The sequence below is a fragment of the Hylobates moloch genome, unplaced genomic scaffold (genome assembly GCF_009828535.3).
Source record: "Hylobates moloch isolate HMO894 unplaced genomic scaffold, HMol_V3 SCAFFOLD_10, whole genome shotgun sequence".
Taxonomy (NCBI): domain Eukaryota; kingdom Metazoa; phylum Chordata; class Mammalia; order Primates; family Hylobatidae; genus Hylobates; species Hylobates moloch.
Window position 1 is genome coordinate 105,889,432 of NW_026652285.1, and position 17,849 is coordinate 105,907,280.

Below are 17,849 nucleotides of genomic sequence, written 5' to 3' on the forward strand. Positions count from 1 at the left end.
TTCAGATGCATAACACAACGCGGACCAACACATTATAAACACATCACGCTAAGTGAAGGGAGCCAGTCACAGAAGGACAAATCCTGTCTGATTCCACTCATATGAGGTCCCTGGAGTCACCAAATTCGTAGACATCAAGAGCAGAATGGAGGGCACAGGGGCTGGGGAGAGGGAAAGGGAGTTGCCTCAATGGGGACAGAGCTTCAGTTTCACAAAATGAAGACATTCTGGAGGTTTGTTTCCCAACAATGTGAACATACTTAACACTACCGAACTGTACACTTAAATTAACAAACCAGCCAACAAACCAACTCCTTTTCTTCACAGGAAACTGAGGCTAGGAACTAAGTGACCGGCACTTTCTCGACATCCTGGGCCACAGGAACAGAGGAGCCAGGCGAGGCCGGGGGGTGTAGACACAGAGATGGGAATTCGGGGAATGTGAGGGAATGGCCCCGGGCCGGACAGGAAGCTGCAGCCTGTGTCCAACAGAAGGTCAAGGAGATACCAGAGAGACTGGGCGGTGGTGGAGGAGGGTGGGGGGGAAGGCGGTACTTAAAAAAGATAACAGCAGAGAATGTTCCAGAAGTGAAGATGGTCGTTCATGAGCTGTCAGACTGCAGAAAGCACAGTGGGTACCAAACAGGATAAATACCAGTGAATCCCTGCATGGAAATCACAGAACGAGGCTGGGCGCAGTGGCTCACGCCTGCAATCCCAGCACTTTGGGAGGCCGAGTCGGGCGGATCACTTGAGGCCAGGAGTTTGAGACCAGCCTGGCCAACACGGCGAAACCCCATCTCTACTAAAAATACAAAAATTAGCTAGCTGTGGTGACGGGCACCTTTAGTCCCAGCTACTTGGGAGGCTGAGGCGGGAGAATTGGTGGAACCTGAGAGGCAGAGGCTGTAGTGAGCCAAGGTTGCCCCACTGCACTGGCCAACAGAGTGAGACTCCATCTCAAATAAATAAGACAGAGAGAGAGGCCTGAAACCCTGAAACCACCCCTTGGCATGGCTCTAGTAGATGCTAATCTACTGTAGAACAGTATCTTTGAAGCACAGAGCTTCGAACATAACTGTCAGCCTGGAAACCCACATCCTGCAGGGGTGGGAGGAGTGAGGTGAATCGACAATGTTCTCAGACCCAGACAGAGCTTATTACGCACGATTCTTGTTGAAAGAATCCGTAGGGGATGCACCTTCAAGCCTGGGCCCCTGACCTCACTTGCGTGCAGCTTGAGGGTCAGACCAGAGCAGATACCTGGCCAGGTGGGGGTCGAGCTGGGAGGGAGGAAGACCAAGGTGAGGGGAACTCTGCCTCCTGTTTAGGAATAGGTGCTTTGGAATCAAACCCATGAAGGGTGGGGCTACAGGGGACCTCTCCACCCATGGAACTAATCAGTCCCCTGGAGTGACATGTCTGCTATTATCAGATGTAGCTCTGCACATAAAGGGTTGGGGCAGGGGTCCTTTGTGACAGCGTGGACCCTGCTGGGAGCTGAGTCCCCTTCCTGCTTGGCCCTGGCTGGGGGCAAGGGCTCAGGACCCACAAGGCTGCCTGTTGCCCGTCTTCCCAGTGGCCAGGCGCTGTTCCCAGCCAGTCGGCCTGGACAAGAGGGGAATGATTCCTGAAGCCAGCAGAGCCACCTGCCACTGGTGGCCTTCGCTGGGGCTCAGACTCCTGGACTGTAGGTTGTGATGAGAGAGGATCCCTCTGTGGAAAGAGATCACGTGGGGCGGGGCTGAGGCCCACTGAGTCCCCCACACTTAGGCAAGCGTCACTACTATGACCATGGCTATCTCCCTCCAAATTGGCTTGAGGACCCTGTCTTTTTGGAAGGTTCTGGAGGTCAGACCCTTCCAGGCCCTGGAGGGAGTTCTGTGGGATGCCACTGGTCCCCAAGGATGAGAGGACCAGACCCCCGCCCTGCCTGTCCCATTCCGTTCAGGCCACTTGGGTGGCAAGTGTCGGTCAGTGGGCAGGTGCAGGAGGCCTCCCTCCCTGGGCCACACAGCACTGGTACCCATTCCCACCAGCCTCCACCAGTGGCCAGCAGGCTCGAGGCTCATCCGCCGCAAGGGTTCTAGGATTCAGACCATGAGCCCCCAAGCAGGGCACCTGGCATGAGGACTCGGGACTAAAGGAGACCAGAAGGCCTCTGATGCAGCCCCAGGCTCTCTGACCTCCTCCTCCCCTCCTGTCTCCCGCCCTCTTTCTCCCCCGCAGCAAGTCACAGAAGCCAGAATTCCTCTTTCCCCAGGTGGGTCATGGACAGTAGAGGCCCTGTCCCCCAAAGCCAGCCATGAGACCTAGAAATGCAACTCAAGCCTTCCCCACTTTTCCGGGAAGGAGCTGGCCATACAGATTTTCTCCGCCCACCTTGTCTGACTGTGGGTCATAAAACCCTTGCTCCAGGGGTCCTGCCCCATGCCTGGGAGTGAGAAGCACTGCATGGAGAGGCCAAGGGGGAGCTGCACAGCTGGCCTCGCCGGCCTCCCCGCAGTCCATCCCCACAGGCATCCCCTGCCTTCCGACACCTCTCCAAACAGCTCCCCATTCTTCACTGACCTTAAGCAGAGGAACCATCTTCCCTGGGTCTCTGGGTCCCCCTTTCTGATGGCTCCTACGTCACATAAAGCTTTGATTAAATATATCTGGCGTACTTTTGTCTTGTGAACCTGTCTTTTGTTACAGGGCTGTCTCCCGTGCCCCTGATCATGGGTGAGGGGAAGGATCACACCTTTTCTTTCCTTACAAGGGCAAGATGAGAACCTGGAACCGATTGCCCCTGAAGTCTCCAAGGCCCCCAGCTCAGGGCCCTCTGCACCCAGTTCTGCACGAGGTCACTTGCCCCAGACGGAAGCAGCAAACCCAGGGCAGGTCGAAGCTTCCCACCACCCACTCCACAAACACCCTTGCTCCAACCTCCCCTTGGGGCCCAGGCACTTCACACTATCATGGCAACAGCTTGACCCATGACAGGGAATGCAGTGCCCCAGCCTACGGCCACCAGTCTCTCTGCGCTGCATCAGGGAACCTGCCCGTGATATCGGCTATCTGTCTCAGGCCTCAGCAAATCTGCACAGGTTCTGTAAAGCGAGTGTTTAGGCAGTGGCTGGAACTCAGCTGGTCTCTGACTGGCATGTCATGGTTATCTAATGTGTGTGGGTGCACAACTGCTCCATCCTGAACTAATCAAATCCTAACAGTGCTGCAACTAGGACTTCTCACTGTCAGGAAAAGAGATTCAATTTCCTTTTGAGCTGAAATTAATTTTCAGAGAAAATCACTTTATCGCCGTGCCCCACGGAGCGCTCCCAGCCCAGCTGCTGCTTTGCAGCGGGGCCTGTCCTCGGCAGGGGCTCTGGGAACACCGTGTCTGGCCGAGCGGAGCTCTGGGAGACACGCCGGGAGAGCACTGACCCACGGGGAACCTTGCTGGCCTCGAGGCAGATATCTGGGGAGCAAGGACAGCTGGTCTGCTGGCTGCTGAGCGGACGATAACTTCTCCCCACCCTGCTTCTTCCTCTAGCAGTCCAGGGATCGTGGCAGCCTGGGTCAGATCCCAGCCTCTCAGAGAAGAATCACTGCACAACAGCAGCAGTGCTTAGCTGGGAATCGCGCCCAATTCGTCTGGTGGTGAGGAGATCTTTGGGCAGCGGCAGGCGCCCGCTCTCGCACCCGGGGCCCGAGTCTGCAGCTCTGGCCTTTGTCCTCATCAGCCCTTGCATCTGCTTTCAACCCAGAGGTTCCGCCGACTGCGCAGGCACACACATTCCTCGCCTGCATCTGGTTGGCTGGAACCCAACTGATCGCCTATAAATACTTGGCTCAGGCCCACGCTCCAGCCCAACATTTCTTCACGTTGAGGGATATGTCATCAACACATTTTTAAGCCAGCACAAGATATTATTTAGGAGAATATGAAATTCTCCCTGGATTCAGAGAATCCAGAGTGTCTGGACAGACTTATGGAAAGGCCCGGAAAGAATTTTAGACATTGTGCGAGACTTCGTGCTACAGGTGGGGACACTGAGGCCCAGAGAGGCCTCCCGCAGAAGGACGGGGCAGGATGGGAAGCCAGGCTTCTGGCCTGAGCTCCACTGAGTCTTGGGTAACATGGACGCTTTGGTCCCAAACCCCCCAGTGTCTGTGGCTGACTCAACTCCCATCTCCCACCTGCCTGTGAGGCCCCCCTACAGGGGGAACTGGCCGTGGCCAGTGGCTGTATCCCCACCCGTCTTGCTGGCCAGGAAGTGGGGAGGGCACTGTGTCCCAGGCTGGGGCCACCTGGGAGTGCGTGGCCCTGGCCACTTTGAGGGACAGCCTCCCAGGTCAGCAAAAAGTGTAACATTGACACTAAGGGCCCAAAACCTCTGCTCTCCTGGCCCACACCTCCCCAGGGCCCTCAAGAGAAGGCAGAGGTCACTGAGGACAGGGTCTCTGGCCGCTCTGTCCTCCACACACTCCTCGAGTCCCCGGCTTCATCTCACGAGATCTGGACCCACCGGCCACCCAGCAGCTTCAAGCCCCTGAGGGCCACAGTCGTCCTCCAGACACACGCAGACCTGGCTGCCAGGCCCACACTGGCCACTCCAGAGAGCCGCCGGGAGGACAAGGAGGGACAGGGACGAGAAGCCAGTGGGGCTGCACTCAGTGCTGGGCATCAGGGTCTCTAGGTGAAGACGGTTAGCCCCAGCTTACCCCCAGCCCGTCCCCGACGGACCCCATGGACTCCAAGAACGTGAGCACGGGAATGACCCTGCAGAGCCGGCCACTCAGCCCAGGTGACAGTAAATCTGTGTGCGCTAAGGTCGTCTGTCTTCCTAAGGAGTATGGCCCTGGGGCACTGGCTGTCGGCAGGGATGAGTTCCTGGCTGGGGCTGTGGGGGGATGGAAGCCTGCCCTCAGCACCAGGACATCTGCTGCCCTGGTCCTGCCACAGGGGCTGGGAGGTGTCGGGATGGGGCCCGCAGGGACAGGGAGAATGCTGGTGGGTAGTGGGTGGAGCAGGGGCAGCTGATGTGGGCTCCGGCTCGTCTACAGGCCCCTGGGGTCAGTCCCAGGGCAGAGCCCCCCAACACAGGACACACTTTGTTCCCAGCCGAGAGGTTGAGACACTCGGGGCCTTGCCCCACCCTGTCTGTTTCTCGCCAACACTCAGTTCTCTGTGGCCATCTTTGTGGGACTCTCGGTTCCATGAGAACCAGTTGGCCTGGGGTCACCTCTCACCCTGCCTAGGACCTCTCTCCAGTACAGGCTGGGCTGTGGCTGCAGGTCCCTTCCTGGGCCCCAGCCTCACTCGGGGTCTGAGCCCATCGAGGGCAGGAGCCACATCTTCCATCCTGGGACCCCAGTCCGGCACCCAGCAGGCTCCCAGGCAGCATGTCCAGAGTTCACTCCAGAGTCCCTCGAGCACCGGTGAGGGGGAGGGCGAGAAAGCAGCACAGCACTGGGAATGGATCCTTAAGTTTAGTAAAACATAGTGCTTGACTGAGAGTCCCAAGTGGCCCAACGTGAGCTGACGGTGCTGGGAGGTACGCCATGGATAGCTGCCACGGCCGGTGCGCAGCATGTTTCCCGGCAGCTGGGCCTCCTTATGCGTGCAGCACCTCCCCACCGCCTGTTTCCTGTGTCCCCACGATCGCGCACGCCAGCTGACGCTCATATCCCACCTTCCCTGTGTTTCCCCTCCCACCCATCCCACAGGCAGGGACCCCAGCCTAGAAAGCATTGTGCTTCTCTCCCACTCCGCCTGAGACCTAGGGTAGCACTGGGCAAGCGAGGGGCGCAGAAATACCAAAGGACAGAGAAGAACACACCACAGAGTGACCCGGGACCATGAACCGCACACACTTCCGACCTGGTGGGCCCAGCTCTATCCTCTCTCAGACCAATAGTCAGCGTTTACTGGGAGGACAGTGTTCAAGGGAAGTTCCTTCCGGGGCCACTTCCAAAGCAAAGAGGTGGACCCGGTGTGAAATGCGTGCCCAGGACACTGGCGATGCAGCTGAGGGCGTTCCAAGTGGTTCTCGGGGAACGTTCAAAGGAACAGGAGAACAGTCACAACATTCGGAGAATAAAGCAGTGTGTACAGACTGCATGGGATACCATGATTACGTTTTAAAATCCACAGAGAGTCACAGATGACGGAAAGAAGATGGCGGGCAACACACTCAACTGTCAACCGTAGTTTCTCTGGGGATGGGATTAGAGGGGTTTTCGCTAACTCGTTGGCAGGCTGTGAATGTCCCCAACAGTCCTCTGAGATGCCGCTGACCACCATGTCCCAGCCAGACAAGCTTCGTGCCTCAGCTCATGAGACCTGCCCACAGACCCAGCGTCCTTGTTCTGAGGGGGCAAGGGTCGTGCCCAAAGTGGGCTTGCTAGAAGCGAGGTCTGCACTCAGCCCCTGTGCTGAACCCCATGCACAGTGATGGCTGGAAACCGAGCAATGAGCAGTATTTTACGCAGCCGTGACGTGATTTTTATAACACCAATGATTTTACACCAGTGAGAAGGAGACTGTGGGGAGAGGCGGCCCCTGCACCCCCTGCACCCCCAACGCTGTGTTTGGCCTGGCCTGTTCCTCTGGGGGACGTCATCCCGGAAGCAGAGCCTTTGTGTCAGCTCAGCGAGCACTTGGCCTGGCCTGGCTCCTAGGCCACACAGGCGGAGGCTGACCCAGGCAGCCACTGCCTAGGCTTGGGGAGGCCGCCAAGGCCAGGAAAGGGCCAGCCCCAGGGGAGGGGAGGCAGCTGGAGCCGCCTGTCTGAGAACAAGTCCCAGCAGCTTTGCTGGAGGGGCCGTGCGGGTGGGGGCGAGGCTGCTGGGCCTCAAATGGGAGGGGACGTGTTCCCACCTGGTTGTCTCCCCCTCCTGTAGCCAAACCAGTCAGAGGCAGCACCTATGCCAAGCCTCAGCAAGGTGGGAGAACCCGCAGCCCCCCTCCCCTTCTGCAAACCACAGCCCAGCTGCAGACAAAGCTGGATGCTGCGTGGACCCCATGGCCAGCCTGCCGGAGCTGGAGTCGGGCCGTCTGAAGGCCGTGTGGCCTGGATCCAGCTGTGCTGCTCTCTCCGAGTGCCCACCCTCTCTGGTCCCAGCAGGCAGCTTTGCACCACAGAGGCAGGAAGCAAGCTAGACACAGCCGGCCCTGCTTCCTGCCCCTGTGCAGCCTCTGGAGAGCAGAGGTGAGAGCAGAGCCGCCGGGATCTCCCTAGTTTCTGGCCGCCTCCTCCCCGACAGTCATCGCCACGTTGTTTATATGCTAACAGAACCCAGATTTGTCCCCCAGGACCTCCAGTCCCTCTGCAGGCCAGGACCTCACTCCTCCCCAGCCTTCCTTAGCATTTTCCCCACCCAAACCCCAGACAAACATACAGGAAGGAGAGACAGGGAGCTGCCTCCAAATGCGGCTGTGCACCGGCCCACCCCCTCCTGAAGGCCACATCCGTGTCACTGACACATATCGGGGGCTTTTTGGGTTTCTTCAACCAGGTGGCCCTGAGCAGCCTGGCCCATCCAGCCTCTCTGAGCTCCATCTGGGTAACATCCGTCATACAGGGCGACACCCCCTCCAGCATGAGCGCTGGAGGGCTCTGGAGGCCCGGCCCCCGCTGCCACTAGATGGCTTACACCCCTGCAAACAAGCAGGGTGGTCATGCACCGAGGTTCTCAATGGGCGATCCTGCCCCCAGCAGACCCTTGGCCATGTCTGAACACACTTGTGGCCGTCACAACGGTAGGTGCCACTGGCACCTAGCGGGCGGCAGCCAGGGAGGCTGCCACACACCTGTGTCACACAGGAGGGCCCTCACAGCAGAGAGGATCTGCTCCAAAACGTCAGTAGTGCTGAGGTTGGGAGACCCTGTAACAGAGCTGCCCATGCTGCGGCGAGGATTACATGGGGAAGTGTGCTGTAATGTTCTCGGAACAGTGTCTGGCACACAGGAAGCCCTCAGCAAACAGGGGCTGCTGTATTTACCATCCTCATCTCAGCCTCGAGAAGTCAAAGCAGATGCCAAGACGCCTGTTTTCCAACAAGGAAACAAAGCCCAGAAGAGGGACGCGCTGGCCCAGAACTAGAACCTGGGCCCCGATCCTGGTCTCTGAGGGAGCCTCCTGCCTGGCCAGGTCCCATGGAGTGCTGGCTCCGGACACCACCACTATCTCAGAAGGGACGGGCCCTGGCCCCCAGGATAGAGGCTTTCTAGAGCTGGCGGGGGACGTGTGGGGTGCTGTTTGGGGACTGGCTGTGCTCCCACCCCAGCAGCCCCTCCTCCCACACCCACAATGGCAGCTGGGAGGCAGCCACATGGAGATCTCCGGAGCTGGCTACTGCTCAGCAGAGCTCAGCCCTCCTGTTTCCAGGAGGTCACTCGGCCTCGGGAGGGCTGCCTCGTGCCTTTCAGGGGATACAATAGGTGGCGATGCAGGCGGTGAGGCCAAGGCCACCTTCCCTGGGACTGAGTCCCTGGCATGCACCAGGCACTGGGGAGAGATGGAAGACGCTGTGACTTTGATCCCCATGACCTCTCCGAGCTCCCAACAGCCTGTAGGAGGGCCGCCTGGTCCCACTGTCCCCCCTTCACAGTTGGGGACCGAGGCCCAGAGAGGCAAAGGAACCTGCCCAAGAGCCCCTGGCCCCCAGATCCCCCGGCGCGCCCCTCACACCATGCTGCCACCCACGACCCAGAGGACGTGGCCAGCTGGAACCTACCAGGTGCCCTGCGGCTCTCAGCAGCTTGTGGGTGGAGAACGGGAAGGCCTCGTTGCTCAGGTCTGCGTCCAGCACCTCCTGCAGAATGGCTCGGCTGCAGGCAAAAGCAAAGTCGTTCAGTCAGCAAGTGCTCACGGGTGGGGCCTGGGCAGGAAAGGCCCCGGGGACCTGCCATGAGTGGGACAAGTCCCTGTCCTCATGAGACAGATGACAATAAACATGGATTAATAAAAATACACCAAGACAGATGTACGTTCCAAATATACATAAGACAGCCACCTTCCAGCAGGGTAACGCTAGGGCTAGCAGGACCCCTGAGGGAGGCCAGACTTGGAGACAGCTCTAACAGGACTCGTGATTCTTAGATGGGGAACTGAGTCCAGAGTGGTTATCTAACCATAGAATGCCCTTGAAGCCCACAGGCCAGGAGGAACAGAGCATCTGGGCCAGGTCCACAATCCACATCCCCAGGCCCCTCCAGGTTTCCAACTCTTCAGAGGCCAGAGGGCCTCAGCTGCTGCTTCGTAGCCACGGCCCGAGAGAGGAGCTGGCTATGGTGGCCTCAGTGCTGTACAGAAGAGTAGAGTAACTTGCCCAAGGCAGAGCCGGATTGGAGCAGATTCCGACCTCCTCCCAGCCCCCTGTAGAAAGTGCTCTTCCCAGACATCACCCCCCTCTGTTCCCTGACCTAACCCTCCAACCGGGCACCTCGGCCCCAACGTCCTCTGCCTGACATGGGTGTGAGACGCTGAGGCTGCAGACTTGGAGGAGGTAGAGAGCTGGGCTTAGCACCCAGCAGGTGCTAAGAGCCATTTCAACCTCCTAGGGGACTGTCACCGACTGAGGGCAGGGCCGCACCCGAGTGCCACAGTGCCACAGGGCCCGGGAATGTTCCTGAGCAGTGGACACTCAGTCCATACTCGACAGTTGGCACAGACTTGCTGGGTCCACCCCTGGTTTATAAGCTCTGCAAGGGCGGGGCTTCGCTCCCCACTTTCCCCCCTCTGTGGTACCCAGCACCGCATCTACTCTCACACTTGCCCAAGTACCGGAGACCTCACTGGAACCAACACCCATGGTCTCCAAGGAAGCCCTCACCTCCTGGGCACCGTGCCCACCTCCAGGTCTAGCCTTCTTGTGCCCCTCCGCATTCTCACCCCTTCCCCTGTCACCACTTAACCCTTTGTCATCCTTCAGCTCTTGGCTCAGCTGTCACCTCCTCCAGGAAGCCCTGACTCCCTAGGTCTTGGGCAGGTACTCGTTGTCCAAGATCCCACAGTCTCCTGCCAGGGTGTCTCGCACATTGGCTGTACCCACCCCCAATGCATCCACCCCCAGGAGCTCCGTGGCAACAGCATCCCCCATCCCAATGTGCCTGGCACAGAGAAGGCTCTCAGTCAATAGGACTGACTGTGAACGCCCTGGCTTGGCACAGCAGGGTGAGGCCCCCATTGCTAGGAGACACCCCCCACTTCTGTCCCTCTGGGGTCCCAGCAGGTGTTGAGGCTGCAGGGTGGGCTGCCCAGAAGTACTGCTGACCCTAATCCCAACCATCACAGTGCTGGGAGCCGCCGCCCACGTCAGCCTGAGGTACTCAGCTGTGGTACAGTTGGCCAAGACCCTTATGTAACCACTCAGCACTGACGTGGTGCCAAACCCTGGAGAGTGACACCAGCACCTCAGACCTGACCAGCACATGCTCTGCAGCCTTGAGAAGCAGCCACACGGAAGGGACCCTGGGGCAGAAGCCTGGAGCTGCCACTTGCTCCAAGGTTTTGAAGGGCTCTGACCCAGGCTGTGGGCTCAGCAACCTCAGGGGAAGGCCAGTTCCAGGGGTCCACGAGCTTCCCAGTCAGAGGCCCCGGTTCTAGTCCCAGGCCCTGTACTTACCCCTCAACCCTACCAAGCCCCAGTCCCTCATCTGTGATGCCATGGGCCATTGTGAGGAACCAGCAAGAAGCACACGCAAAGCCCCTGGTGTTAACCATGACCACGGCGACGGCCAGTTCTGGGCTGCACGACACCGTCTCTCCCAGCCACGCCAGGATATTGGTTTTGGTTTGTTTTGTTTCATTTTGGCTTGAGACAAGGTCACCCTGTCACCCAGGCTGGCTTGCAGTGGCACAATCACAGCTCGCTGCAGCCTTGACCTCCTGGGCTCAAGTGATCCTCCGGCCTTGGGCTCCGAAGTAGCTGCGACTACAGGTGTGCATCACCACGCTGAGCTAATTGAAAAAAAATTTTTGTTTTTTTAGAGATAGGATCTCGCTATGTTGCTCAGGCTGGTCTCAAACTCTTGGACTCAAGTGATCTTACCACCTCCGCCTCCCAAAGTGCTGGGGTTGCAGGCATGAGCCACCGAGCCCAGCCTCCACCAGCACATGAGGCTATTTGAGTTTACATTCCCTAGTATTAAAAATGCAGTCCCACTAGCCACATTTCAAAGGCTCCGTAGCCACACAGGGCTTAGTGGCTGTGTGCTGGACCACTCAGTTATGGAACATTTCTAGAAAGTTCCATGGGGCAGCAGCTCACACAGCCCCTGCGCCATGGTCCAGTAGGTGTGCTGAGCATGTTCTGAATAACAATTCCGAAAGTGCAGCCTTCATCAGCAGCACCAGTATTATTATTCATCTAAGAAACTTTGGGTTATTTTTGAAAGATAGAGGACATTTTGGAGGAGAAAGTTAAGAAATTACCAGGAGGCAGTGAGCTCCTCTTCCCGCCCTGGCTGCCTCCCCCGCCACCGCCTGGAGCAGCTTATAATGAGGCTGGGTGCACCGGCCACCCCCGGGCCGCACCTTGATCTGTCCATCTGCCACCTCCTCCCTCCACAGCCCACCTGCCTCCCCCACACTAAAAATATCCCCACTGCTTGTCCAAGGTTGGCGTGGCAATGAAGCCAGAGGATTCCAAGGACCAGGCCTTGACACCCCTCCCTCTACCTCAGAGATGCGGAGGTTGGGGTCACCCAGGTGAGAAATGAAAAGCACATAGCATCACGGCTGCCTGTGAGCCAGGCTGGGGCCTGCATGATTCCACCACATCCAAGTCTCTTTCTCTGTCGCTGTGGCCGGCACCCTCCACTCTTCATCATGCATGTGGAAGCTGTCTCTGTCCCCTCCCCTCCCCCTGACCCTCTCAGCACACCCCATCCATTGTCGGGCGCTATAAGCCTTGCCCAGTCCGTGGAAATCACCACAACGCCAAAGCCTCGCCTGTGAGCCGTGTGGACTCAGCTCATCACTCCCTCCTGGACATCCCTGCCTCGCCTGGCCTGAGGCTCCTCACAGGCCTGCTGGCCCCCTGCCCACTGGCCCAATAGCAGAGACACCCCCCCCCCAACCAAAGCCCAAGCCCGACCATGTTCCTCCTCTGCTCAGCACCCCTCCCTGAGAGGAGCAGCCGCTGGGCCTCCAGCATCTCCCCCTGCTGCCCTCTGAGCCCAGCTCCTGGCCTGCTCCACCCCAGCCTCAATGCGTGTCTCAGACATACGCACTCGCCTGCCACAGGGCCTTTCACCTGCTGTTGCCACTGCCGGGAGCAGTTCCCCCAGAACACCAAGGCTGGGTTACTTGTTTCCTGCAGGGTTCTGCCCAAATGTCTCCTTAATGCATGTTGGTTTCTATGAGCAGCCTCAAGTCAAACACTTGGCAGAAGCCAGTTAATGTTAAAGCACTCGACCCTCTCCGATTCTATCCCTTCATCAGCAAGCACACGTCTACCGTGCGCCTCTGAGCACCACAGTGCGTATGCTTGGACAGACAGCAACAACTCAGTCCCTTGCAGCCCGAGAGGGGAGCGACTGGCCCAGGACTCAGCGTGGGGTGCCAGGGAAAACGGACCCCACGGCAGGGTCTGGGCACTCCAGCCAGAGGTCTCGGCAGAATCCCAGGCTGACAGGATATCACCGGGACACAGCCCTGCTACGTCAAGCGCTCACCTCGGCGACCTTCAGGCTGGAGACGCATCTCCCCCCACCCCTCCCCGCCTCTCCTCCTCTCCTTTCCTGTCGTCTCCCCGAAGCTGCCCCCATCATTTTCCAGAGATAGATCACCCCTTTGATACCCTCCATGCCCCCAGAAGCGGTGGCCTCATCTCATGCCTCTTCCTCCTGCCCAGTCCAGCAGAGCCACCCTGTCCAGCCCCGAGGCAGATGTGGCGGCAGGAGGCACACTGAGATGAGTGTCCTGGCCCCTTAGCCTGGGTGGGGGTGTCACCATTGGAAGGCCTAGACTAGGCTGTTTTCTCACAGAGGATTTTTAACTCTTGAAAAAGGGTGGCAGTGAGCGTGTGCAGGCTTCTGAGCACAAGGGGGATGCATCCCCATCAGCCCTGGCACTGACCAGCTGTGTGACCTTGGGCAAATGTCTCTACCTCTCTGTTTCTCAGTTTCTGCATCAGTAAAAGAACAATTACGACCACCTCAAAGGGCTACTATGGGGATGGGGGATGTTGTCTCAGGCTTGGCAAGTCACAGGTGCTCCACTGGTGGCTGCTAACATGATGCCCTTCCTCTCTGTCCCCCACCCCCAGTCCCTTCTCCCAGCCCCCAAAGCACAGTCAGAGGGGTCTTTCCAAGGTGCACACCTGCTCAGCCGTCCTTTTGCCCAAGACTCTTCTGTGGCTGTGTGCATGAGCCAGCAGCCGAGGGTCTTCCCCGGTCCTGGTTTTTCATGGGTGGGGAACACAGCCTGGAAGGTGTTTGTAGAAGGTATGCACGCGTGGATAAGCCATGCAGAGACCTTGTCATGGGGGGTGTTTCCGGAGGAGCCAGGGACCCCTCGGTGTAGGATATTATTCTGCCCATGTGATCAAGGTGGCGTACAGAAATTACCAGGTAGCAGGGCGAACCCTGGCCTGGTTCTGCCCACTTTGGGATGGTGGACGGTAATTCCTAGACTGCACTGGTGACGCAGACACTGCCCTCCCCTCTGGGATCCTGGGGTCCTCAGTGACTGAACAGCTGTAAATTTCAATCTGACTCGTGTTACTGGCTTATCTGCATTCCAGTGCTTTGAAGATATTTATTCAGAATGGCATCTCTGGTTTACCAGAGCGCTTAACTATTCAGAATGGCCCATTCTGGACAAGCTGTTCTGCCCAAGGGCCCGTTGGAGGACCTGGGTCCAGGCAGCAGGTGCACCCAGGGGCGGGCTCCCAGTCCTCTCTCACCTGGCTGGGCCCTGGATGCTGATCATGCCCAGGTCCTCGGAGCTGTCGATGAGCTGGCACTGGAACTTCTGGTCCTGCAGCACGGTGGTGATGTGGGACCAGTTGTGCTGGGCCACGGCCCCGCCTACAGCCAGGTAGTAACCGTCCCCTGGAAGAGAGACACCTGGACTTAGAGCAGGATTTCAGGGCCTGGGAGGTGGGGACAGAGAGGGTGGCCCAAGGGTCTCCTGGCTGAGAAAACAAATGCCCTCTTAGGGGCCTGCACCTTCACAGTGCCCATGGACTGTATCTGTCCCTCCCTCGGTCCCCCAGGGCCACGCCGTGCAGAGTATCCTCTGAGCCATGGGGGTTAGGAGAAGGACCTGCTTCTCAACCCCTACCACCTACCCGTCTGCAGACACCTCAAAGGGATGCCCCTACCCTGGGAGGACGGTGTCTTGGGAACACACAGGCCTAGGCCAGCCTGGCCCAGATGCAGTTCTGCGGCTCACTGACCTGCTTCTCACCTCTCTGAGCCCCCATTTTCTCATCTGTAAAAGGGGCAGACCCACAACATCTGGCCCCACAGGGCTATTGGAAGCACCCCTTGGATGAGAGACCTCTCAGGGCCCCAGGCAGGCCCAGCCAGGCTGCTCCCTCCCTTCCTCCTCTTGGCACCATAAGCACAACAGACAATGAAGGCAAAGAGACAAGCCAGTCCTCAAGGGGTTCCCCGACACCTGGACTGGGGCCGTTTCTGGACGGCATCCTCAGCTCTATGCCAGACAGACACCCCACCTCACCTCCCCCAATACATACACACACACACACACACACACACACACACACACACACACACAGCCACTCTCAGGCCCCTGGCTCCTGGGTGGCCTCACCAGTCTGCAGCCATCCCAGGCCTCTCCCAGGAGGGCATGGGAGCTACTGAGGCCAATTGGTACCCAGGGAGATGGCAGCTGATGGGCCTGGCCTCCTGTGGCCCTGACTATCCATGATCAACTTCCCTGAAAACAAGATGCCAGTCCTGAGGCCAGAGGTCAGTCAGCCCAGGTCCAGGCCTGGCCTGCAAAGCTGACATGACAGAGAGCAGTGAGAAGGCAGGGTGGCCGGGGACTTGCGCCACTGGCACTGGGTGTCAGGGGAGCTGTGGGCTGTGCAGCTGATTTTGTGCTTTTCAGTATCATTGGAATGGTTCCCAGGAGCATGCATCCTTCTGTAATCTTACAAAAAGATCAATAAAGATCATTTAAAATTACTTTTAAGACTGACAGCTGCTTTGTACGCCACCTTGATCACATTGTGTAAATCATCACATTCTCTTGGCTTCGTGGTGATCTGATGTGGCATGGGTAGGTAGCACACATATTCAATACGTGCATATTTAATGCCCATGCATATTCATAACTCAAACAGTGCAGTTTTGAAGCCTGAAAGTAAAGCAAAGCCCACATGGTGGTTTTCTCCTGTTGAGTGGTGTCCCCAGGACCCGCAGAGCCCTGGGGGATGTGACTCACTGCACTAACTCCACACCCACCAAGTGCAAACTTTCCCAGCAACCAGCACCGCCGATCCCCAGCCCTCAGCTCTAGGAATCCACCAGAATCCTCTGGAAAGCTAATTGTGCACCACTGGGAGATGGCTCAGCGTTGAAAGCACTTTCCTGACAGCTTCCACTTATGAAGGGGGACGAGCAAGGTCCTCATTCCCCAGCCAGGGAAACTGAGGTTCAGGGAGGCTGCTCCCCTGCCCTCTCAGCACCCCCAGACTCTGACGCAATTCTCCACTGCAGCTCCGGGAGGCACGTCTTCCTCACTCCATTTCACAGATGGGGGAAACTGAGGCTCAGGGAGGCAGGTCGCTGAGCCAGGCAGTAGCAGGACCTGGCCAGGATTTTTGGTGACCTGTGTCCTCATTTTGGCCCCTCTACTGTCTCCCTAGTTAGACTCACTAAGTCTGCAGCTATGGGCTGTGCCTGGGCCGCCCCTCTACTGGGGGCTGATGCCCAGCTCCTTACAGGCATCACTCCTCTCAGCTCAGGGATGCCATTTCAGCTGAATGACCAGAGAGGACCAGCGATGGGCAGGTCACACTGGTTGTCACTTCTACACCCTTGTAGTCAGCAGCTCCTACCCATTCTTCCAAGCTCAGGCCGGCCATCCCCTCCAGGAAGCCTTGCTCATCCCAGCTCAGCAGCTTCACATGGCCCTTCCCTAACACCTCGCTCTTTCCCATCCCCTTGCATGTCCCCCTCCAGGTGTTACGGGGCCCTTCCTGCCCCCGTCCGGACATACAGCCCACTGTGGGGTCCCTGAAGCGCCACCGGCCTCCTTCAACTCCTCCCGACTCTGGCTGCCCTGGCGCTGCCGCACAGTACAGACTCCGCAATGACTGTTGAGGGAACAAGTGAAGGAATGAGCTCGTGGATCCATGAAGCACAGGCGCTCTGGCTCAGCCCATGGCTCTCTCAGCCTCCATGTCACCAACGGCAGGAAGGAAGGGGTGGGCGAGCTCTGCACACCCCATAGGACCCCTCACTCATGCTCGCAGCCTCATCTCCGCCACCAGCCTCGAGACTGCAGGGCTCACCTCACTACTCCCTGCTTTCGGCAGAACCGCGGAGGCCCAGGAGCCCCTGCCAGCCCCCAGCCTCGAAGACCCCCTGGGCAGTAAGGAACGCTGTCTTCCCACCCCGGCCCCCAATATCCCACCCCCTCCGGTCTTCATTTTTCCTCTTGACCCATCTAACATCCTACACCTTCCACTTATTTTTTTAATCCTGTTTCCTCCCACCAGAGATACAAACTCCACATGAGCCAGAACCTTCTGTGTTTGGTTCACTGCTGGGTCCTCCGTGCCTCAAATCGAGCCTGACACACAGTCGGTGCTCAAGGACTGCTGCTGAAGGCGCGGGTTATGAGCTGATCGTGAATGAGCCCCTTTCTCCCCTTGCCTCTCCTCCCCAGTGCCCAAGCTGGGGCTCAACACCGACCGAGTCCCAGTGAGGAAACCACTACGTTTGCCGGCAGCACGGAGTCAGGTCAGGAACCAGCAGATGCCAGCTTTTCTGAATGGGCTGAGCCCTCCCCACTGACTGTGCCCCTGCCCCGGGGACAGCACAGAGAGCTGCACAGTCAGCACCTTCCCCTGTGCAGCTCCCGTCCCAGAGGCAGCAACGCCCCTTCCTAGAGAATGTTTCCCTCTCTGCTTCTTCATCCCTAGTGGGGATGGGTTACAGGACGAGAGATCAGATGGCTCCTGTGTGAACCCAGGCACAGGATCCAGGAGCCGAAGGGACAGGAGGCGGGTCCTGGCTCTGTGTAACAGTTGGGGCCGAGCAAACAACGGATGAGGGTACCGAGCTACCCGTCCCTGACGGCATGCAAGCAGACATGGAGGGACTGCAGCAAGCAACCAGGCATCAGCGTGGGCCCTGAGCCGGACATCTTCTAAGGGTCTATCCAAGCCCCAGACTAGGGGGTCACATGGGCCTGAGAAGTCAACCCACCAAGGATGTCAGTGGCAGAAAGGAGCTGACTGCTCTGAGTGGGAGGCACAGCTTAGCATTGGCACACTCTGTTCCGGGCAACCAAGCTGAACATGCCCACGCTGCAGCCACTCCGATCCACAGCAGTGTGGACAGGTTCAGAGATGCAATCACCGGGTACTTGGAGCTCCAGCAGTGCCGCCTGAACAAAGCCCCCATTTAGCCTGAAACGAGACCTCTAATCTCCCAGCTCTGACCACAGCGGGCACAACAGCTAATGACAGAGCTGCCGTCAGCAACCCATCCCGTCCATCACGCCCTGTCCACAACCACCAGTCCACAGAGCAGGCCGCAGTCACAGAGCCACGCGCACAGAGGCATCCCATACCTTCAAAGGCGGGGGCCAGCGGGGAGGCCTGGTGGCTGGGTGCCAGGCGGCTGACAGTCAGGTCACTCTCGGTGCCCCCA

General features: G+C 58.4%; 1 protein-coding gene across 1 annotated transcript in view; it reads right to left on the reverse strand.

Annotated features, from left to right (window-relative positions):
- SARDH (sarcosine dehydrogenase) overlaps positions 1–17,849 on the reverse strand; it is a 74,937-nt gene that overhangs the window by 13,194 nt on the left and 43,894 nt on the right. Inside the window, exons 16-18 of the mRNA XM_032165575.2 lie at positions 17,770–17,849; positions 13,901–14,048; positions 8,726–8,819 (exon numbers count right to left, since the gene is read on the reverse strand). The exon at positions 17,770–17,849 is cut by the window's right edge and continues 33 nt beyond it. Of these exons, the coding sequence (XP_032021466.1) occupies positions 8,726–8,819; positions 13,901–14,048; positions 17,770–17,849 (322 nt within the window). The remainder of the gene's footprint in view (positions 1–8,725; positions 8,820–13,900; positions 14,049–17,769) is intronic.